General features: G+C 42.2%; 1 protein-coding gene across 1 annotated transcript in view; it reads right to left on the bottom strand.

Moving 5' to 3' along the window:
- Positions 1-422: 422 nt before the first annotated feature.
- USHBP1 (USH1 protein network component harmonin binding protein 1) overlaps positions 423-24,132 on the bottom strand; it is a 49,887-nt gene continuing 26,177 nt past the window's right edge. Inside the window, exons 9-14 of the mRNA XM_053468322.1 lie at positions 21,518-21,647; positions 10,336-10,603; positions 4,758-4,934; positions 3,258-3,349; positions 992-1,114; positions 423-689 (exon numbers count right to left, since the gene is read on the bottom strand). Of these exons, the coding sequence (XP_053324297.1) occupies positions 509-689; positions 992-1,114; positions 3,258-3,349; positions 4,758-4,934; positions 10,336-10,603; positions 21,518-21,647 (971 nt within the window). The 3' untranslated portion in view covers positions 423-508. The remainder of the gene's footprint in view (positions 690-991; positions 1,115-3,257; positions 3,350-4,757; positions 4,935-10,335; positions 10,604-21,517; positions 21,648-24,132) is intronic.

Raw genomic sequence — 24,132 nt, 5'->3', positions numbered from 1 at the left:
ATTCACTCATTCATATACTTATTTAAAGATACTCATTCATTCCCTCAATCACGCATAATCGTTCATACATCCTCCCCCACCTCCTCACCTGAACCGCAGATTGCTCTGTGTCAATCGCAAACTTCCGCAGGGGCAACCGCTTCCCTCTTTGTTGCTCGCACTCCGTGTGAGCGCTTCTCTTGTACTGGCCAGGGGAAGCAGGAACGGAGCATGTGACGTGACAGAAATTCATGTGACTCCGCTGGGCTCCTGCTTCCCTGGACGGACACATACTGTGCGAGCAACGCACGGGTAAGCAGCAGGGCCCCTGCGGAAGTTAACCCGGCCCTGCATCCAGGGACATGTCCGGGGACATAATTTGTCCGAGGACAGTGTCCTCAATCTGGGGACTGTCACCCTACTACAAGAGCCTTAATATTTTTGTGTATCTCACTCTGGATATTTATGTTTGTGCTATGCACAGACTGAACATAGTATTCGAGACCATTGACCAGTTAGCCTGTGCCATTTATAGGGAAGTTTCCCCCGTATCTCTTGCTGTTTTCTGTGCCTGGAGTCTCATGATAATCTGCAGAAGATTCTGCAGCTGTTGGCGCTGACGTTGTGCCATTGAACCAGCCTGGGATTCCAGCCTGCGGTGCTGCTGTTTGTATTTCCTGCAGGCATTCTGGTATGTGATGAAAAGATTCCTGCACCCAAAACACACCAAGGCATCAGGGAACCACACACTATCTCCAATAAACCACCCAATAAACAGACATCATGAAACACCAATTACCTCCTTATATCCAGTAGCCACATCACGTACCATTAATATAATGTGCACAGACGCAAATGTGTACCACTCACATTTTCTAGTATACAAACTAGAACACATTTCAACTTCTACATATAAATATATAAAGACATTTAACTCACACCTTCCAAATACACAGATATCAAGATCTGTATCACATTAACTTTATTACCCTTTCAGTAATTATCAATATACCTGTGGGCTTTGAAGAAATCTATGATGACTTGGGCAGACTGAGTCTTCTGATTACGGACCTTGCAGGATAATTTATCCAGTTCAGAAGTCAGGTTCTCTACATGTGCCCTCATCTCGGTGCTCCTGAAATAAAAGCATATTTGATAAACCAAAAATTCAGCGCAAAAAACCCAGCACCAATTAAAAGTACACCAGCAGCTCTTGTGACTAGCGTGTAATTTCTCGAAACACACAAAAGAGAAACAATAAAGAATGGAGTGTCAAAGTGCAAACAAGTGCAGTTAAGAAATGTATATACAGTTAGCTCCGGAAAGTTTTTTGACATTAACACAATTTTCACAAATCTGGCTCTGTATGCCACCACAGTGGATTTTAAATTAAACAACTGAGATGCAATTGAAGTTCAGCTTTAATTCAGGGGTTGAAGAAACATATTGTATGAAATGTTTAGGAATTTCAACCATTTTCATACACAGTGCCCTTATTTCAGGGTCTCAAATGTAATTGGACAAATCAACACAATCATAAATAAAATCTTCATTTTTAATAGTTTATTTATTTTCCTTTGCCCGTAATGATGGCTTGAAGTCTGGAACGCATGGGTTTCCTCATTTGTGATGGTTTGCCAAGCCTTTACTGCAGCTCAATCGGGTTCAGCTTAGGTGATTGACTCGGCCATTGCAGAATATTCCACTTCTTTGCCTCAAAAAACTCCTGGGTTGCATTCACAGTATGTTTGGGGTCATTATCCAGCTGTAAAGTGAAGTGCCATCAAGCCAACTTCGCTGAATTAGACTGAATGTGAGCAGACAATATGTCCCTATACTCTTCAGAATCGGGCTGCTTCTGTCACATCATCAATAAACACTAGTGGCCCAGTACCATTGGAAGCTTTGCATGCCCATGTCGTCACACTGCCTCCACCATGTTTTACATATGATGTGGTATGCTTCGTCTCAAGCCTTCTCCATACTTTTTTCTTCCCATCATTCTGGTACAGGTTGATCTTAGTTTCATCTGTCCAAAGAATGCTGTTGCATAACTGGCTGACCTCAACTGGCAGACCTCAAGTAGGTCTGACTATGAGACTAAGATCCAGATCCCCCGCAGCGCTGCAGGGGACCTGGATCCTCCTGTCTTATGCCCCCATTTAACACCCCCCCCAACTTACCGGTGCGTCTGACTCCCCGGTGTGTTGTCCGGGCAGCGGGTAGATGTCTACGCGATTCGCGGTTAGCAGCGGGGGTTGTCTACATCCATCGCGCAGACCTTCCCCAGCTGTGAGAGGGCAGAGTTCCCCGCACCGGTGTCAAAAGGCATATCATGGGGCACGGTAGCATATAGACGGTTAAAAGGCATATCATGGGGCACAGTGGCATTTAGAGGGTTAAAAGGCATATCATGGGGCACAGTGGCATATAGGGCGTATAAGGCATTTCTGGGGCAGAGTGGCAAGCCTGGGGGCAGATGCGCATAACTGGGGGGGCAGGTTGGCAAATGAAAGGAAAAAACAATCATAGCTTTTATTACAAGAAAATAGTTTACATAGTTTACTTGAATTAACATTTACTCGTAAAACTTTTTTCCTAAATTAATATTCAGATTTTGGGGGGTCATCTTATAATCAGGGTCATCTTATAATCGAGCGAATACGGTATTTAACTGTAACTTGAGTTTATTTTGGTAAACAGCTGAAATAGCAAAACTTGTGACAGTGTCAAAATATTTCCAGACCTAAATGTAACTTGATTCAGATAGGAATCTTCTTTGTATGATTATTCCTTCATAACATGTAATGCAAAATATAATTTCATTGTGTACGCTGTCTTTTAATGAGAAATGAATGAATGATTTCTATGCTCACAAACACAGAAACAGAATATGTTCTTAAAAATTAATCTTCCAGTAAGAGACACAAGTGTAGATTTAGCCTCTCTGAGAAAAGTCTCAGAAAGTCATGTTTGCAGCTATTTGATTGCATTTAAAACAAATAAGATCAACTGGCAATGCATAAATCACACTAAAGCAGGGTCTTCTTTATGATATGGCATATGGAACATTTGCCCAGGCCCTGAAGGAAATCAAACTCCTTCAAGAGTTTATAGATAATGTTCAGTATATGTTCAGTAGAAATGAAAACATCACATTTTTTTTCAAATGCTGTCTTTGTAATCACATTCTAATACAGTGTACCCATCTTCACAGCAATTTCATAGTTACTCTGTAATTATAGTCTACAAATTCTGAGGAAGCAAGCCTTCCATACCGTGACAATGAGTCCAGCAGATTCAGCATGTCTCCTGAAGGACCATATTGCTCACCAGGACCAGAGGTCTCTTTCACACATTCCACGCGCTTCTAAAGAAAATGTCAAATTCAGAATTTTTGCCTTGGTTATGGAGCATTTGATATGTTACATGTTCCTCAGATGGTGCACCTAAAAGTAGGGCTAGCTAGTCAGGAATGCTCATATTAAAGTTAAATATAGTGTCTCAGTTGGCGGTGCAATAAATTGCTTTACCCTTGAGTCCTCCACTAGCACTAGTTAAATGTCATGAAATACATCTGTATGTAAGCATACCCATAGTATGAGGATACTTTTTATTTTGTATTTATAGTTGTGTAGTTTTATTTTAGAAATTACAATTAAAATGTAAAGGGTTTTACTGCTGTATACAGTAATATAATTTAGCCACAAAGAAGACCTAGTTTTATTTCATTTTGTAGCAATATAATTCCTTTATATGAAGACCTGGAGGCTGTCAATTATAGGCAGTCATGTTATATTCTGAGCGACTCTTCTTGCTCAAGCTCAGTCCAATGAAATACACTCCTTCATAGATTCTCATTAGTTAAGAGTATCAATGTTTGTGTGGTTAAGACATAGTCATTCTTTTATTTAACCCGAGACAGTATGATAAGGAGTAGGGGTTTTGTCTAGTATATAGGGATACAATAACAGAGCTAAAACATATACAGATGACTAATATGTTGCTGCCTGAAAACATGGTATGTAAAATTCAAAACTGTTTATAAAACAGAATAGCATAATGCTTTTGAAAACTAGTAACAAAAATAGTTAGGATTTCCTCTTTACTTTTTATTTTTGCAGGGGCACTCCTTACATGTTTTGGTTACAATGTGCTTTTGCTCCACGTCATTTAAATAAGCCGAATTCCCACATTTTTTTTTTTTTACATTTTTCTATATTCTGAGAGATCTAATAGTTTAAAGTCCCATGGAAAAAATCTTGAGCATAAAATAAAGCGCTGTATACAGTAGTGGAGGCTAGCATTGATTTAAATAAAAACTTGCTTTATCTAATTTTGTTGGAATAAACTTGTAGGTTGACATTGTTGTCAGTCAAGAGATGTTTGAGTGAATTTTCGGAGTCTAACACACTGAGCCGGTTGTTTATGACAATGCTAATAAAGATAATTTCTCCACAAACGTTCATTAGTCAGAGTGCCAGATTGGGTAATTAAGCTTGACCCATTCTATCTTTTATAAAAGGCAGTATGATACCAGCCAGGGGGTTTGTCAGTAGATTGGGCTAAAATAACCCAACTAGAACACATACAAATGGCTGGTCTGCAGATGTATGAAAATGTTATATTATGCAACACATATAACTGTTAATCTTAATCTAACAATAAATCATTTGGTAGGAGTTTTATGACATTATGCTGTGATGAAGGCATTTATGGCACTGCTGTATCACTACTATGAACTGTAGTTTGGGGTTGTGATTGTGTTCGATAAATACCTCTATTCTCCTAGTATGATCTTCTCCTGTTGCCCATTCGTTCAGTTCCACCTGCAGTTCGTCTCGGATAAGCATGTAGGCTCGTTCCTCCTCTGCCTGAGATGCAATCTGCAATTCCAGTGCTCTCTTCTCTGTCTGCAGCAGTTGTAGGCTAGCTTTTATTTCTGCCAGGCCCTCCTGTAGAAATTAAATGTTTACTTTGATTCTATTACAATATTTTCTACAAAATAGAAGCAACAGTATGATCGGATGCCTCAAATGAATGTTTGAGATAAAGACTAATTGCATGTCTATATGCAGAAATGAAGTAAAAGTGGCAGAAGGGATAAGGGACACAATAGTAAAAGGTGTTTGTGCTGTATGTATCAATGACTATAACCACCAGTAGCTTAAATTTTGACATGGCTACGAAGGCATGTACCCACACATATGACCCCAAATATCTTTCTGTAGCCCTTTTCTTTCCTTAGAACTCCTTATTACAAAGATGACTGACCATGAAAATTGAAGGAAAATCATTAAAGGAAAAACTACCAGGCTTCTATAAAATCTAAAAACATTTTGGAATATAGACTAGAAATGAATGCGATGTTTACTATAATATTTATATATATACCGTATTTGCCAAATATAGGCCGCACCTCCCCTCACACTTTAGGTCTTTATTCGGGATGTAGCGTAGGGATGCACAGTTTGTGTCGCCCGACGCCCCCCCCCGGTACGGGTGGGTGCTTTTTTTTTCTTTTTCATCTAGCCCTACTGTGGGTACGCAGGGTTAGGATCCAGATCCCCCACAGTGCTGCAGGGGGCCTGGATCCTCATCTCCGGCCGTGGACGTCTGGGCGATGCGCTTAGACAACCTCCGCTGCCGGCACTTCCGCGGGGCTTCTATGGCGGAGCACTTCTAGGAAGCAGAGTAGCATATCAGGGGGGGCAGAGTGGCACTTCTAGGGGGCATAAAGCATATCTGGGGGGCATGTGGACATTTCTAGGGGGCATAGAAATGCATGAAGCATATCTGGGGTCAGGGTGGCATATCTAGGGGGCATAAAGCATATCAGGAGTTATACAGGATTTATAAAGCATATCCGTGGCATATCAGGGGGGCAGAGGGGCATCTCTATAAGTAAGGTGCATTATGAATTAAGGGAGGGACCTTAAAATGGCTATTTGTTTTCTGTTTGTATATATAACATATGCTGACAAACTGTATAATAGATACCAAACAAGTTAAAATACATGTATGCCTGTTCATTAGATAAAATACTGTATTACCATTTCACTAATGTGTATTTTTTCTTTAAAATAGCACCACACTTTAAGGGTGCGGCCTATATTCAAGCCAATACGGTATATATATATATATATAGTTAAGGGGATTTCCTAGACAATCCATAGGTTAATGTGGCGCATAAAGTTCCTGTAATGAAAGAGCTTAGAGGCATTGCAAAGTATTGCCCATTTATAACAGAATTATATAAGATTTTAAAATTTGAAATACAGCACAGACCAAATGAAATTTCTGGAGCCACCTAGTGGTGATTTCATTTTAAACGTGACTTTGTAAATTACCCTGCCTTAATCTGCCCTGTGTATAATGAAACCTATGAAGAAGGCCATACAAAATGAGATTACTTTGGGCCTAGTATCCTAGACTGTTTGATGAAATAATTCCTGTCTGGCCCCATTGTTATTTGCAGTTACATCATTAACTACATGGTTATATGGTTTTATAACATGTGTATTATGTTTTTCGATGTGTAGTGATGAAGTACCGTATTTGCTCGATTATAAGACGACCCTGATTATAAGACGACCCCCCAAAATCTGAATATTAACTTAGGAAAAAAAGAAAAAGCCTGAATATAAGACGACCCTAAAGGAAAAAAGTTTTACCAGTAAATGTTAATTCATGTAAACTATTTTTTTTAATAAAAGCTATGATTGAGAAAAATATTTTTTTTGTTTTTATTTCCTTGTATTTTCCAACCTGCCCCCAGTTACGCACATCTGCCCCCAGGCTTGCCACACCAATATGGCACTGTGGCCCATGATATGCCTTTTAACCCTCTATATGCCACTGTGCCCCATGGTATGCCTTTTGACCCCCTATGTGCCACTCTGCCTCCAGAAATGCCTTATACCCCTATATCCCATTCTGGCATTTAGGGGGTTAAAATGCATATTATGGGGCAGAGTGGCATATAGGGAGGTATAAGGCATTCCAGGAGGCAGAGTGGCATTAAGGGAGTTAAAAGGCATTATATAGAGCACTCTGCCTCCAGAAATGCCTTATACCCCTATGTGCCACTCTGGCATTTAGGGGGTTAAAAGGCATATTATGGGGCAGAGTGGCATATAGGGAGGTATAAGGCATTTCAGGAGGCAGAGTGCTCTATTAAATGCCCCCTTAACGCCACTCTGCCTCCTGAAATGCCTTATACCTCCCTATATGCCACTCTGCCCCATAATATGCCTTTTAACCCCCTAAGTGCCAGAGTGGCATATAGGGGTGTAAGGCATTCCAGAAATGCCCTACACACACACACACACACACACACACACACACACACACACACACACACACACACACACACACACACACACACACACACACACACACACACACACACACACTTACTTACCGGTGCTTCCAATTTCCTGCTGTATTGCCGGGGCAGCGGGTTGACGTCTCATTCCGCGGCAGCCGGGAGGAGGTGGAGTTGGCAGCGGGGGTTTGTATGCGTCCGTCGCAAATACCTTCCCCGGCTGTCAGCGATCAGGAACTCTGGAACTCTGATCTCTGACAGTCGGGGAAGGTATTTGCGACGGACGCATACAAACCCCCGCTGCCAACTTCACCTCCGGAAGCACCGGTAAGTGCGTGCGTGCGTGCGTGCGGGGGGGGGGGGGCGACGATAGGAGGATCCAGGTCCCCTGCAGCGGTGCGGGGGATCTGGATCTTAGTCTCCTAATCAGACCTCTATTTGAGGTCTGATTAGAAGACGACCCCGATTATAAGACGAGGGGTATTTTTCAGAGCATTTGCTCTGAAAAAAACCTCGTCTTATAATCGAGCAAATACGGTAATACCAATTCCCAGGGAGCACATCTAACAACATAATTTTGTCTTTAGTTGTTCTAAGTCAAAACTGCAATATATACAATCATGGAAAATGGGCAACAGAGAAAACAGTATGGGATAAAAAGGGGCTTTAATTCACGGGATAAAAATATAATTTCCTAAATCAATGGTAAGACCACACCTTGAATACGCTTTGCAATTTTGGGCACCTATTCTAAAGAAGGATATTATAGCACTGGCAAAGGTGCAGAGGCGGGCTACAAAATTAATAAAATGAATGGAACACTTTAGTTACGAAGAAAGGTAAATTCATTTAAATCTGTTTAGTTTAGAAAAACGGCGCCTCAGAGGGGATATGATAGCATTGTATATATTCGTGGGCCAATACAAATCATTGTGTGGAAATCTATTCATAAACAGGACTATGCATAGAACACAGGGTCATACATTTAGACTGCAAGAAAGGAGATTTAGTCTAAGGCCAGGCATGTCCAAAGTCCGGCCCGCGGGCCAATTGCGGCCCACGTTCCGGACTGATAAGGCCCCACAGATAAGTTGCCCAAATATAGATCTTACGGCCCCCCAAGGAGTCCCCGAGCGCCGCTCAGGACTCCTGGGATCTCTGGCCGCGGGACTTGACGGCATCAGCCGGCGCAGGGAGAAGAAAAGCCCAAATCTCGCGAGATCTCGGACATCGCGAGATTTGGGCTTTCCTTCTCCTGTGCCTCCACACACAGCCACAAGGGCGACCATTAAGGGCTATTGAAGAAGAAAAAAAACTTCTGCCTACCAAACACCTTGACAAGGATCAGTAACTGCACAGACAACACACTGACAGGCAGACAGGGCTGTGCACTCAGGATACATGTATAAAGCAGACAAGGGAGCATATAGGAATCTTTGGTAGCAAGCTGTCATACCCTTCATTAACCCCTGACTGTCCGTGACTGTGCTATAATTCCATTATCTGATGACCTAGTCTATGTGCTGCAGTCCAGATCTCAGTTTCACCCTTCACATTAGGCAGGGTTTTTTTTCAATTGAGATGAATACATTGTAAAATCTCAGTTAATGTCAGTTGGTCTAAATCAGTTATAAATATATCTGAACACATGTATACTTGGTGTTATGTTCCTGTTCACATTTTTTGAACTTCAAGTTGACAGACAACCTTTATTACTTTGTGTAATGCACTTTACAATGTTCCTGACATATTTCAGCTTCCTGTTTTTTTGATATTAAAGGCAGAGTGATTTAACACCTGTTTAGATTTGTCATCCAAGTCACAAAATGAAAAGTATGCCATTTTCAATAAACTTTGCATAAAATAGTTAATTTGCATTTAATTTTAATGGTTCAAAGAATGTCAGGCAAAATGGTTGGCCCTCGCACATGTTCACTTCATCAAATCTGGCACTCTTCGAAAAAAGTTTGGAAACCCCAGGTCTAAGGCAAAGGAAAGGTTTTTTTACAGTTAGGACAATAAGGATGTGGAATTCTTTGCCTGCAGAGGTAGTTTTATCAGAGTCTGTACAGACATTTAAACAACAATTGGATAAATACTTGCAAAACATAATATTCAGGGATATAATGTTTAAATTATGGGGAAACAGCTCCTTGATCCAAGGAGAAATCTGATTGCCATTCTGGGGTCAAGAAGGATTTTTTTCCCCTAGTTTGTGCAAAATTGGAAACAGCCACAACTGGGGGTTTTTTTTGCCTTTGTTTGGATGTAAACAGATATGGGAAAGGCTGAACTTGATGGAGGCATGTCTTTTTTTCAGCCTAACTATATAACTATGTAATAATAAGTTTCTTCATTGGACACTGTGATGGAACCCTTCATCACTGGGGCCACTGGAAAGGCCTGACAGCCAGCCTCCTCTCTATTGACTATGAGCTCCGGCTTTGTAAAGACCCCCAGCAGTATATTATCTCATCATTTGCTGAGGGAATTATCTCTGGCCGAAAGTCAGGATCTGCCACCAGGGAGCGACGCCATTGTTTTAGTTTAATGTCAGACCCTGCCCCCACCCCCACCCCATGGTGCACTACTATGTTGTACAAGTCAGTCCCCGCCCCTATGGCATACTATATGTTGTATAAGTTAGTCCCCCCCAGTTCCTCCACTACAGACATTTACCCTGGCCAAACGTTGGAAATGATTTTGGACAGTAATAGATAGTGGAAGTTGGGACCCTATTGTATTGTTAATCCCTTTACTGCCCCTGTTGTCTCTGGGAAGCAGATTAAGGGGCGGTTTGTATCCCAATATCTTGATTTATGTTAATGTGTGATTTGCTGGCTATATCCAGCCATGTGTGTGAAAAATAAAGCAGTCTTCATTTTGGTTATACCCTACACTGAGTCTCGGCTAGTGACTGGGAAACCGGGGAAAGAGTGTGTTGTTCCAGGCTAAGGGAGCACAAGTCAGTGGATGTAGTCGCTCGGACTATCCAGCTCCGTGACAGAGACTACAATACATTCTCTTACTCTGGTATCCATCAGCTCCTGCACAATCTGGGTTCGGGCAGGTTTCTCTGGCTGACGTGGTGAAGCTTCCATTGAAGATTTGACAGCATCGTCCACCTTGGTTCTTATGATGTCAGCAATATGAACCACTTCCATAGAGTTGGAAGCACCATCTTGTCCAATGGGTTGATGTTCCTGTAGGGAGATGGATGCCAGATCCAGTTTCAAGGACTGGACATAGTCTTTTAAGGTCAGCTCATCTTCCTCACTCAGCCAAGGAGCATAAGACCTGAAAATCAGTTATACAATGAGCATTTGTGCCTATGAACTGTAACATTATCTATTGTAGTTCAATGCTTCAAACTGGAGGTTTGACTACGCTTGAAGTTTTCTAAAGTTGTATTGGAATTAATTATTAAATAATAATTTAAAAAAATATGGGTTTTAATGTTATAACAAACTAGGTAGTGAAATAATAAAAGAAGAACAATGTTTTAGCATATATTGGTTTTGTACTGTAATGTGCAGTAGATTGCATTCAGAGTCATATGAACTGTAAATTTACCGCATTTTGGTACATTCTGCAATTCATACGAAGCCCCGAAAATGAGGCCAGACCCCCACACGGTTCAGAATTCATGGGTCTACATTCACTCACACTCTCATTCTCGTTCACTCTCTGCTTCTGCCGACCACCTCCGCTTCCTCAGACATAATCCGGTTGAAACTTCCTCCAAGATTGGGCGGTACGGTGACGCCCTCTCCCACTATTGGATGATCAAGGAGATGACGTCTCCAAAAGCGCCACCATATTGCCCTCAGTTCATGCAAGGCTAAAATGACAGTGATTGTGGTGATATCATCTCCCCCGATTAGAGGATCATGGAGATGATGTCACCGCAAGCACCTCCATACTGCCCTCAGTTCACCTGAAGACAACATAACACCACTTGACAAAGTAGATAGCAGATTAAGAATTGAAGGTAGACTAGAGAAGATAGAAGAGGAGGGAGAATATAGAAGATAAAAAGTATGCAGAGAAAGATGCAGAAGGGGAAGTTAGCAGAGAAGTTACGGAAACATTTAGGGAACGTGAGAAAGAGTGAATGAGAATGAGTGTGAGAGAGTGAATGTGGGCACCAAGCAACAAATTTTGTTGCCCAAAAACAAATTGGCCAAAAGACCTGAAACATGTCTGATGTGCAATACGGCTTTTTTTTCCCGCATTCTGCTATTCTCTCAAGAAAAATTTGAAAAGCGGATCCATTATGCAAGCAAGCAGAAACTTAGACAGCAACTACGTCTTATCTTGACTGATTAGTGTGTAACATTACAAATTACAAATACCTATTTATTAAATGCATTACAAATCTGTATCACAATCCATGCAAGCCAAAAAGTCACTAGTAACAAACAACCTGGACTGTTAGAGGTTGTAGAAAACCATCAGTGCATATCCCCAATTAGTTTACAGAATGGTTGAACAGACATAATGACATGAAATAATAATAATATCAAATTATGTATTACCCATACAAAAAATAAGTGTAAATGTAATAACGATAATGGATAATGATAAAGGGGGACATTGTTACATTTAAGTTTCTCTCCCTTGTGCATTACAGCCATGTTAGCTTCTGAGAAATGCCAATGTTTGCCATCTGGTTGTTCATACAATGAATCACTTTTATAGTCTAATATGTGTTTAGATGGACGCATGGTAACAGTCTCTCCTCAGGCACTATAAACAAAAGACTCTTTTAGATCCTCTGTTCAAACACAGACCTAGGATCTGTGTAGCTTCCACTCTTCTGGGAAGGCGTTCCACAAGATTTTGAAGCGTTTTTGTGGGAATTTTTCCCCATTCATCCAGTAGAGCATTTGTGTGGTCTGACATTGATGTGGAACGAGAAGGCCTGGCTCGAAATCTCTGTACCAGTACATTTTGGATCAATGCTATGCTTCCAGCTTTGTGTTTGAGGAAGGCCCTTTTCTATTCCAGCATGACTGTGCCGAAGTGCACAAAGTAAGATCCATAAAGATATGGCTGGATGAGTTTGGTGTTGAAGAACTTGACTGACCCGCACAGAGCCCTGACCTCAACCCCACTGGACACCTTTGGGATCAACTGGAACGGAAACGCACAAATACTCTACTGGATGAATGGGCAAAAATTCCAACAGAAACATTCCAAAATCTTGTGGAAAGCCTTCCCAGTGGAAGCTGATATAGCTGAGAGAACCGACTACATATTAATGTCTATGTACCGTATTTGCTCGATTATAAGACAAGGTTTTTTTTCAGAGCAAATGCTCTGAAAAATACCCCTCGTCTTATAATCGAGGTCGTCTTCTAATCAGACCTCAAAAGAAGATAGAAGAGTGTCACATAACTCTGCCTCCCCCATCCTTCCTCTGGGGGCGGGGCCAGAGAAGTTGCTCGCACAGCCGGGCCCCTGCAGAAGTCTTCGAATTAGAGATCTGCAGTTCAGGTAAGGGGGTGGGGGAGGGTTTTTGAGCAAGTATGTGTGATTAATGGAATGAATGAGTATTTAAATGTTTGTGAATGAGTGTGTGTTAGTATGGATGTGTAAGGGGGGTGGTGGTGGTAGCATGGCATAGGGAGGCTGTGCTCAGACTCCTATCATCCCCAGGTTCCAGCATGTACTGGCTGCCTTGGCTTGATAGGAGTGTGATTGCTGTTAGCAGTTATATATATATATATATACCTCCAGAAATGCCTTTTAACCCCCTATATGCCACTCTGCCCCATGATATGCCTTTTAACCCCCTATATGCCACTCTGGCATATAGGGGATTAAACGGCACATCATGGGGCAGAGTGGCAAATAGGGGGTATAAGGCATTTCTGGGGGCATTGTGGCAACCCTGGGGGCAGATGTGCATAACTGGGGGGGGCAGGTAGGCAAATAAAAGGAAATAAAAAAAATATATATTTTTCTCAATCATAGCTTTTATTAAATATGAAAATATTGTTTACATGAATTAATATTTACTAGTAAAACTTTTTTTCCTATAGGGTAGTGTTATATTCAGGCTTTTTGTTTTTTTCCTAAATTAATATTTCGATTTTGGGGGGTCGTCTTATAATCAGGGTCGTCTTATAATCGAGCAAATACGGTATTTAGAATGCAATAAATCATAAAAGCACATGTTGGTGTAATAGTCAGGTATCCCAATACTTTTGTGCATATAGTGTATGTATGGATATATAGAGAGAAAGAGACAGTGTTCATACATACACATGTTTAAATGCCTAGACCTTTCCAGGTTGAGATTTTAAACCAACAATGTCATAATGCGGAAAAGACTGTCTCTACCACTATAACACCTGCTCATTGTACACACGAACAAAGAGCCATTGCATAGGTCCTATTAATAACATTTTACTCTATAAGGACATTCTTGAATCAGGAAAATAGATGTAAAAAAAAAATCTATAACCTTGGAAAATGATCTCTTGAAACAGCAGGTTTACATTTATCTCTATAAACACAATGACCTTGAATACAGGGAAAGAATATTAGACTTGTGCTCCCAGTGGAAAAAATAATGGCTGCCAATCTCTGTTATTTGCAAATGCAGCGGCTTGGAACACGGTTTGCTTGAGTCATGTCACCTTTGTTTACAATAAAAATAACTCATTGGTGGTCATGAAAATCCACCATTTATCTGCAAAAAATTATTTCCAGCTAATATTCTACAGCTTAAGTGCTTACTACTGTGTGTGTTATTTGACATACATACACAGGCTATAGAGCTTACCCCATTGATTTCTCAATATACTAAATTTGAAGCCATTTTTGCTATTTATTTTGCTATTTATTTCCACTTTTTAACAAGACCACAGTATCAGCCTATTCTTTGAAGCCCTGCAAGGTAAACCTACATTCCAGGATCTACTAGGTAAAACATATTGGGCTCCCACTGTCCCTACAAGTTGGGACATAGGTTGGAAATTATGAAAATAAGCATTAAACTTGTGCATTTGTTTTAGTTGTACTTTATTTTAAAAGAAAATTGCCTGCTTCATGGGTTCATATGAATCAATAATAAAGAAGGGCAACCTCCAAGGAACTGACAGAAACTAGCTGCAAAAGTTTGTCATGATTTGTGAATTGTCGCCACACGTAGCCGCCATTACCATCTGCTTTGGTGCCATTACAAGCCGTTTTGGCTCCATTACAAGCCATTTTACCGTTGATGAGGTAAAGTGAGAGGGACTGTGTGCAGTAGCATACCTATCAGGAGCACTGGGTCCACAGCTTACCACTGAGGAGCTTGCATAATCTGTGAGGAAACTCTTTTGCGGGCCTGCGTTAGGTGGTCGTGTGGCCGCATAGACCTCAGCACAGACCCAGTGCTGCTCGGCCGGCCCTCAGACCAGTAAAATCTGTGAGGGAGGTTGAATGAATGAGTGAATGAATGCTATAAGTGTTTTGGGGCAGAGATAGCACAGGCAGTCTACTTAAGGGGAAGAGGTGGCACAGGCAGGTATGGGAGGGTGAATGAATGAGGGAACGAGTGAGTAAATGTTATAAGTGTTTAGGGGCAGAGGTGGCATAGGCAGACTACTTTAGGGGCAGAGGTAGCACAGGTAGGCTGCTTAAGGGGCAGATGTGGCACAGTCTGCTTAAGGGGCAAAGGTGGCACAGGCAGGCTGTTTTAGGGGCAGAGGCCTACCACGTTGATGTCTGGCTTAGTATATAGTGATTAGGGTTATGCTACGCTACCGTCAATGCCTGGTTCAGTGTATAGTGATGGGGGTTAAGCTGTACCACTATCAATGTCTGACTCAGTATATAGTGATAGGAGCAATGCTGTACTATATGGGCCCAACAACCTGTGGGCGTCTCATTTTTTTCACTCTCGCCAATCAGCATTTTCAAGGAGAAGGGGCAAGTGTTAGATATATAAGTTTGCTAACACCATTTTAACCCCAAGGCTGTTTTAACACTTTTGCGGTGCTCATGTTTAGCTGTAATTTTCTTCTCACTCATTTAGTGTACCCACACAAGTTATATTTTTTTTTTTTCAGGACCATATGATCTAATTTCCTATAAAAAAAAATATGATAAGAAATTGGAAAAAAAAAAACACTTTTTCTCATTTTTATTTGAAAAAAATTTTCTCATCCAAAAAAGCTAATGAAAAAACTTGCTAAATAGATTCTAATATTTGTCCTGAATTTAGAAATACCCAATGTTTTTATGGGGTTTTTTTTTTGCTTTTTTCTGCAAGTTATAGGGCAATAAGTACAAGTAGCATTTTTTTTCCAAATCTGGTCATTCTGCCCCATGTGCTATTCCGGGTATCTTTAAAGCTGGTCAATGCAATTTACCACATACCATATATTTTTGAAAACTAGACACCTTAAGGTATTTCAAATGTTGGTGTTTTAACTCTTTCCATGTAACAGCCGTTACAGACTGACGAGAGTTGGAGTGTGATACAGTGACAGTGAGTGTTAGCTTAGCAGAGGCTGTAATTAATGTTCATTGCTCACCTACCATACTGCAAGTTAATTAGTAGTGCAGAAAATGTACTGTTGCAGTGTGGATTGGAGAAGCTGTAGTGACTACTGTAGTGTATTACAGGGATGACAGCCCCCCTGTACATGAGTAGAGTTTAGTTGATTAAGACCATTTATCCTACTTGACAAACAAGTAATTTGTGGACAAGTTAATATTATGTTTATTATCTCTCTACCATATCATCTAATATTTTTCATTGATAAATAAAAAGGTGACAACCAGTCTTTAAGTTGTTTACAATGTAAAACATCTAATTTGTGGACAAGTTAATTTTTTAAATTACGATTTTATCATATCATCTATGTCACGCACAGCGTACAATAGAACCTGTAGTCAGGTAGAACAGCACGGGCAAAGTCCAATAAACAGATATCAAAGGTAACCAGTGCAGAATAGTCGAATAACAAGCCAAGGTCGGGAAGCCGGAAGTCAGGATCGTAGTGGAATAAGCCGAGGTCAGGAAGCCAGAAGTCAGGATCGTCGTGAAGTAAGCCAGAGTCAAACGCCAGGGAAACAGGAACAGGAACAAGCCGAGTCGGTAACAGGAATCTGGAAACGCTTACTGAGGAATAGACACTATAGAGAGATAGGTACGACCATCAGAAGGCAAAGCTGGAAGGTTTCTGAGTCCCTTAAATAGGCAGAGGAAGTTAGGCACCAATTAGCGTTTTCCTGCCAAATATTCAAAGTGCCGTTATGTCACTTCCGGTCCGCGGGCATCTTGTGATTGGCGAGATCGCAAATTCCTAAAAGGAGTGGTAGTACCGGCTGGTGCCACTAGGTGGCGTGCAGAGGATCGCGTGGATGCGGCAGGACCGGACCTGATTCCCGTAGGTGGCGGCTGCCGCGTAGAGGTGCGGGGTCTTCCTCGTCCTCGGGGCGGAAGCTGTCTCGCGGAGACAGGAGGTCTCCCTCTTCTCCGCGGTGGCTGAGGCTGCTGTACCGAGGCGGGAGGTCTCCCCCTTCTCCGCGGCGACTGAGGCTTCTGTACCGAGGCGGGGGGTCTCCCCCTTCTGCGGCTGCAGTTCCGAGGACCCGGAGGAACCAGCAGCCAGGTACGTAACAGTACCCCCCCTTGAAGGGGCGACCACCGGGCGACCCCTGGAAAGACCAACACGTCTCCTGGCGAGGAAGGCACGTACCAGACGAGGAGCGTTGAGACGAACAGCGGGAACCCAGGAACGATTCTCCGGCCCAAGTCCCCTCCAGTGGATCAGATACTGCAAACTCCCTTGTTGTCTGCAAGTAGCCAGGATCGTTTGAGGACATCGCCGGAGGGACTGCGCGACAGAAACTCCCGCAGCAGGAGGTCTCCCCGTAGTAAAGCGGTTGCAAACCAGTGGTTTCAGAAGAGAGACGTGGAACACTCGAGGAATCCGGAGGGCTCAGGGTAACGAGCTCGTAGGCTACTGGATTCACCCGGCGAACGATAGGAAAAGGTCTAATAAAACGTTGAGCCAATTTCATGGAAGGAACCCTGAGCTTGAGATACAGGGTGGACAACCAAACCCTCTCTCCCGGCAAATACGCAGGGGCACAGGAGCGTCTCTTGTTTGCATGATGCTCCTGACGCCTGGCCGTCTGTTGCAATGCCTCCAGCACTGACGACCACGTGGACCGTATGGTGACCAATCTCTCCTGTAATTCTGGAACCGCAGAGACAGGAAACGTTCCAGGAAACGACTGAGGATGCAGACCATATAAGCAAAAGAACGAAGATACTCCTGTGGACTCCTGTACAGAGTTGTTACGGGCAAATTCAGCGAAGGGTAGCAGATCAACCCAGTTATCCTGGTGGTTGTTGACAACAAGGCATAAATACCGTTCCAGATGTTGATTGGCCCTTTCAGCTGCCCCGTTAGATTGGGGATGATACGCGGACGAGAAGGCCAGAGTAATACCCAAGGCTTTAGTAAATTCACGCCAGAAGCGTGCAATGAACTGTGAACCTCGGTCTTAAACAATCTCGGTCGGTAATCCGTGGAGACGGACGATGTCGCGTATAAAGACTTCAGCCAACATGGCAGCAGAGGGCAACTTTTTCAATGGAATCATATGAGCCATCTTCGAAAAGCGATCAACGACCATGAGTATAACAGTATGGCTTCTGGAGTTAGGTAAGTCCACAATAAAGTCCATAGCTATGTGCGTCCATGGCGTCGAGGGAAGAGGCAGAGGATGCAGCAGACCAGCAGGCAGCCTCCTGGAAGACATGTTAGCCGCACACTTAGTACAGGACTGGACGAATAAGACAACGTCCTTGGCCCAATTTGGCCACCAAAAAGTTCTGGAGACGAGATCCTTCGTGCGTGTAATCCCCGGGTGTCCCGCCGTCCTGGAACCATGAGAAATGCGGAGGACTCGAGACCAGAAAAGAACTGGAACAAACAACTTGCCAGCAGGTAGAGACGCCGGAGCTTGGGATTGCATACTGATGATACGATCCAGAAGGGGAGTACGACAGGTAAGTTGGATAGCAGCCATGACCTTGGTGACCGGAACGATCGCCTCGGGTTCGTGACACTCCTCATCTGGAAACGTGTGCATACGTGAGAGAGCGTCAGCCTTGATGCTCTTGGACCCCGGACGGTAGGTTAAAACAAAGGGAAATCGAGACAGAAACAAGGACCACCTCGCTTGACGAGGATTGAGACATTTTGTGGTCTCAATGTACTGTAAGTTTTTATGATCCGTCAGGATCAAGGTTGGAACCTGTACGCCCTCCAGCAGATGTCGCCATTCCTCCAGGGCAAGTTTAACAGCCAAAAGTTCCTTGTTGCCGATATCGTAATTCCTCTCCGCAGGCGAGAATCACCTGGAGAAATAACCGCACGGGTGTAGTGGCCCACTGTAAGAGGCCCTCTGGGAGAGAACAGCCCCCACCCCGGTCTCTGATGCGTCCACCTCCAGGACAAAGGGTAGTAAGGGATCCGGATGTCGCAGTACAGGAGCTGTAATAAACCTCTCCCTCAACCGGTCGAAAGCGGAGACGGCCGCAGGTGGCCATTCGATAGTGTTCGCCCCCTTCTTGGTAAGAGCCGTCAAAGGAGCAGCAATCTTAGAGTAGTCCCTGATAAAACGTCTGTAGTAGTTGGCAAACCCCAAAAAGCGCTGTAAAGGTTTCAGGCCCACGGGCTGTGGCCAGTCCCTGATAGCCCGTACTTTGGAAGGGTCCATCTCAAACCTCTCCGGAGAAATTACATAACCCAAAAACGTGACCTTGCGGACCTCGAAAGCACATTTCTCCAGCTTGGCGTAAAGCCCATGTTGCCGTAATCGGTGTAGCACTTGAGCTACTTGTGTGCGATGGGTTGAAAGGTCCAAGGAATAAATCAAGATGTCATCTAGATACACCACGACAAACTGTTGAAGAAAGTCTGAGGAAATCATTGATGAATTCCTGGAAGACAGCTGGTGCATTGCATAACCCGAACGGCATAACTGTATACTCGTAATGTCCCGATCGTGTATTAAAAGCAGTCTTCCATTCATCGTCGGCGTGAATTCTAACAAGGTTGTAAGCCCCACGAAGGTCCAGCTTAGTATAAATCGTAGCTCCGCGCAATCGGTCGAAAAGTTCGGATATCAACGGAATGGGGTAGGTGTTGCGTCTGGTGATCCTGTTTAGGCCCCTGTAATCGATGCACGGGCGAAGCTCTCCATCCTTCTTCTTCTTCACAAAAAAAAATCCTGCTCTGGCGGGTGATGTAGATCGGCGAATAAATCCCCGACGAAGATTCTATATATATATATATATATATAGATATAAGGCCCTCCATAACAATGCTCCTCCATACATTTCTGCCCTCATTAGAAAATACTCGATCCTTACGTTTTTCCCATGGGCTAAGGCTCTCCTCCTCACATTCCAGAGATATGGGGCAGATTTCACTTGGGCTGCCCCATATCTCTGGAATCTACAGCCACCGAACCTTCAGCATTCACCCTCCCGCCCAATATTCAAGAAATATCTCAAAACTCACTTCTTCAGAGAAACATACCATCTTAGCTGCTAGAACTTCCCTGTCACTGATACAACCCCACACTACCTCTCACCCTTTCTCTGTGCCTTATGTTTGTCCTCACTGCATTCCCTCAAGATTGTAAGCTTGCCAGCAGGGCCCTCTCCACTTAATGTATTGGTTTGTCTTAGTCGATCAACTATTTTCCGCGCTATATAAATAAAAGATGATAGTAATAATAATAATAATAATAATAAAGGTCTCATGCAAGCCATCAGGGACACCCCTGAGTACATACATTACTCTGGGGAAACCGTTTTAAAATTTCTATAATGAAAAGCGAGTCTAAAAGGTGTCAGGGACCTCACAGTTTGGGGACGCCTCCCCCGACTCTCTTTCTGAATGGAAAAAGGCCCCCAAATTTCATCTGATCCGAATGGCTGGGAAACGAACGTGCCAAAAACTATGCAAAAACTTTGTCTGAAGAGATTTAATCTAATAAGCATTAGGAGACAAATTATTCAAAGGATTGTGAAAATAGAGCAAATGAGGAGATTATAGGGGAATTGTGGGGCCAACAGTAAACCCCTTCACTTATGTCTCAAGTGGCACACCTTTAATACTGTTGCTCTAACTAACAACTTAATTGTCCAAACAGATGGTTGAAGTATTTGAACAATAAGAGTTTCTGCCAATATCATAAACACTTCCACAAATTAACTAAAATTAAATGAATCTATATTAATAGCCTAGCTGTAGAGATTTACTATGTCATTACTAATTTGTGGAATATTTACACAGTAAGCTTTGCATTATTTGGGGACAGTTTAGGTTGTTTCAAGAGACTTGTTGCATTCTCATTTTTTAACTCTATGTAATAGTATAGCTAGAGTGTAGAGGTATATTTCAGGAATATATTGGAGTCCATGCAAAAAAGGACTGCAATATGCACTAGGAGTCCAGGCAAAAATGGGCTCCAATATGCACTAAAAGTTAAAATACAATTTTGGGGACTTGAATAAACACACAAGATGAAACTGGTCTGTGGTCTTATTTTTCTGTATAAATTGTTTTATGAATGCAGGTTCTTGCAAAACCAATGATCCACAATGAGTTGCAATTGAGGATACAGTGTACCCTGAGGATGATATGGATTAATTATGGATTAATGATATAAATGATTTGTATAATCACCAAACATGGATCAGTGTTTTTCTATGCCATCAGCACACTAGCCTGTTGAACATGGAAAGGGCTTTTACATAGGAACGCTACTTTTTGATATTATTAACTTTTATTAACTTTTAATTATACAGCGCCAACAATGTATGCAGCGCTTCTTACAATACAAATATTCAAGGGGTATAACAAGACTAATATTGGGTGGAGATGGCCCTGCTCACAAGCTTACAATCTATATAAAGAAAGGGTTTAGGTGTATGGAAGGTAGGTGAGTTTCAGTATTACATGAGGCATGAGTTTCCATTCTTCCAATCTCTGTCTTTAATTTTGTTCTCCTTACTTCTGTTGCTTCCTCTGTTTCTGGTAACGTATTTGACACTATGTGAATTCTACACCTGATCCCTAAATCCAGTGAGTATGATTGTCGGAACATAAACTGGGAACAATGCCAACATATCTACATAAAAACAATGTTGTCACACAGTTTGAAGGCATTAGCTGTTACCTGTGTATAGTAGGGTTTCCTGTATCTGCTTTCTTATCAGAACTCATTCCCTCTCTGCGAAATGTCTTCTTCACCTCCATCATGAAGAGCTTGGTTTTAATCTCTAAATCTTTGGGTAGAAGGCTCCATCCTAAATATGGGCGTAAAAGAATGTCTGTATGTGAAAAAACATGATGAAACAAAAAAAGCAGACACTTCATGACTTCTTGATAAAGCTTTGTGTCTTGTGTAATGTTTGCCCCAATGAAGCACAGCACCAAACGCACACAAGTAGATGAATTGTTTTCTCTTTCTTGCTTCAACTGAAGAGCTGTCAGACCTGAGACACAGTAACAGCTTTCATCTCATTCAACATTCATATTTGAGCCAAATTTGAGTGTACACTACTTTATCCTACCAACAATATGAAAGATTAGGGAGATTAATAGTCTTCTAATATAATAAAGTCGGGGCACTGTATCTCACCTGCAATGCTTTTGGTCCACTAACTGTTATAAAATCCTAAGAAAACATGGAAGACTCTCGCTCCAAGCTAAATATTAACAGGTGCACTTGTGTGAACAACCTATATTCATATATATACACAGATGTGCATGTGAATATTTACTTTTTTTTCTTTGGATTATTCTGCCAACATACAGAAATAGTCACCACAGTTAGAATCACTGTAACAAACTACAAAAGGATACAGTTAGAAATTAAATGTCACTAAAAGTGTTGGACTGCCTCTTTTTCTAAATCAGGGGTGTCCAACTTTGAAGTTAGCAGAGACGTACTGGCCCCCGGGACATTTCCCGGAGGGCCGGCCGCTCCGTGGGCCAGCTTTCAAAGCAGCCGTCGTGTAGCTCCGCCGGCCACCTAACAAAGTTAAAGCAGCCGGCGTGCACACACCGTGCCGCCCAGTGGCAGCAGTGCCTCAGGTCTTTATCCCGCCACTCTTAAAATGTGACGTTCAAGGGGGAAGGCTCACAGAAGAGTTCCTCCTGACAGGGAGAGGATTGTCACGTCGGAAAGGCGGGCAATACACAAGGTTGGGGGGGGACATTAATCAATACTAAAGGGGGCCGGGTTGGGGCATCAATACACAAGGGGCAAAAATACAATAGAAAATACATGTTTTTATGCTTCAGTGCGGCAGAGCCTGTCCTGGTGTGTGTGTGTGTGTGTGTGTGTCTGGGTGTCGGTGTGTCAGAGCCTGTCCTGGTGTGTGTGTTTGGTTATCTGTTTCCTGGCACTTTACTTACTGCAGGAATAAATAGAACTATTTAATTTTTTCTTATCCGTAGATAAAATGCCCTCCTGAATTTATAGTCAGAGGACAAAACTTTCTTGGAAAAGTAAAGGTTTTGTGTCATTTACTCTGTTTCGATCTGCATATTTTATAAAAAATTATTAGTGGGACTAAATTGTGGCTTCTGGCGTCCCGTGTATGATGTACTGATTACTCCCAATCCCATAAGATTCTATACTATATTATCTGCCGAGCACTGATGTCATCTTTATCCAGTACACATCGATTCCGAGGAGTTAAGATTCTGTCTATTTTATTTTTTTCCATAAAATGGCCACCAAAATCCTCAGCACCAGGCCCGTGATGCTCTTAATCCGGCCCTGATCAACTCAGTGTGCGTCAGTTTAAATCTAGCTTGTACCCACAGTGTGCTCCAGCCTTGTGCAGTTTATTTATTTATTTGCCTAAACTTGTTTTAAATGGTTTGTGGACGGACTTTGTTTTACTGTTTAAGTAATTTAATTGATAGACTTTTCCACTGCTTTTTTCATTACCCCCAAATAAATCCTGGATTAATATGCATTATAAAGCTAAAAGGCCATATTTTCTCTCAGTGAAAAATGACTTGGACACCCCTGATCTATGAGTATGTATAAATAAGCACCAATAATGGCCATACCTGGGAACTTCTTGGCTCTGGCTACCCGGAGCCTTCCCTTGCACGTTGCAGCCAGGACTGCACACTGACGTCGAGGGAGTTCCCGCTGACGTCGGGAAACAGCCCCATTTAAAGACCCTGTGACCCGGAGGATTTGGGTCTTGACCCGGAGAACCGGAGGAGCAGCGCTCACCCGGCAATCTCCGGGACAAACCCGGAGAGTTCCCAGGTATGATAATGGCTTGGCTGGCAATTAGTGGTACAGTGTTTTTACACAGCTAGAATGTAATCTACTTACCTGCATTTATATTAAAGTGATAATATGAATGTCATCCCACATATAAATATATATTTTATTAATATATATTCCTTTGGGGATTTAATTCATATGGATCTTTATATATTTCTTTATATTTGTTACTGGTTTCTTTTAACATCTGTAAGTATCTCCTTTATTTATTATGGGATGTACACTTTTGAATATTTGTTTATGTTAATTATGATCATTAATTAAGCTACATGCGTTACTATTTTGGATTGGTCTTTTGATATGTGCTACTTAAGCTCTCACTTTTGAATATGTGGTTAACTTGAAAAAGACCTCATTGTGAGGTCGAAACGTTGTTCTTTTGTCAAGCTCAGCGTATAGGTAGACACCGTTGTCAGGTAGAACAACAAGAGCATAGTCCAACAGACAGAGATCAGAGAGTCCGAGTACAGGATAGT

The sequence above is a fragment of the Spea bombifrons genome, chromosome 1 (genome assembly GCF_027358695.1).
Source record: "Spea bombifrons isolate aSpeBom1 chromosome 1, aSpeBom1.2.pri, whole genome shotgun sequence".
NCBI classification, from domain to species: domain Eukaryota; kingdom Metazoa; phylum Chordata; class Amphibia; order Anura; family Pelobatidae; genus Spea; species Spea bombifrons.
This window is presented reverse-complemented; position numbering and strand designations above follow the sequence as displayed.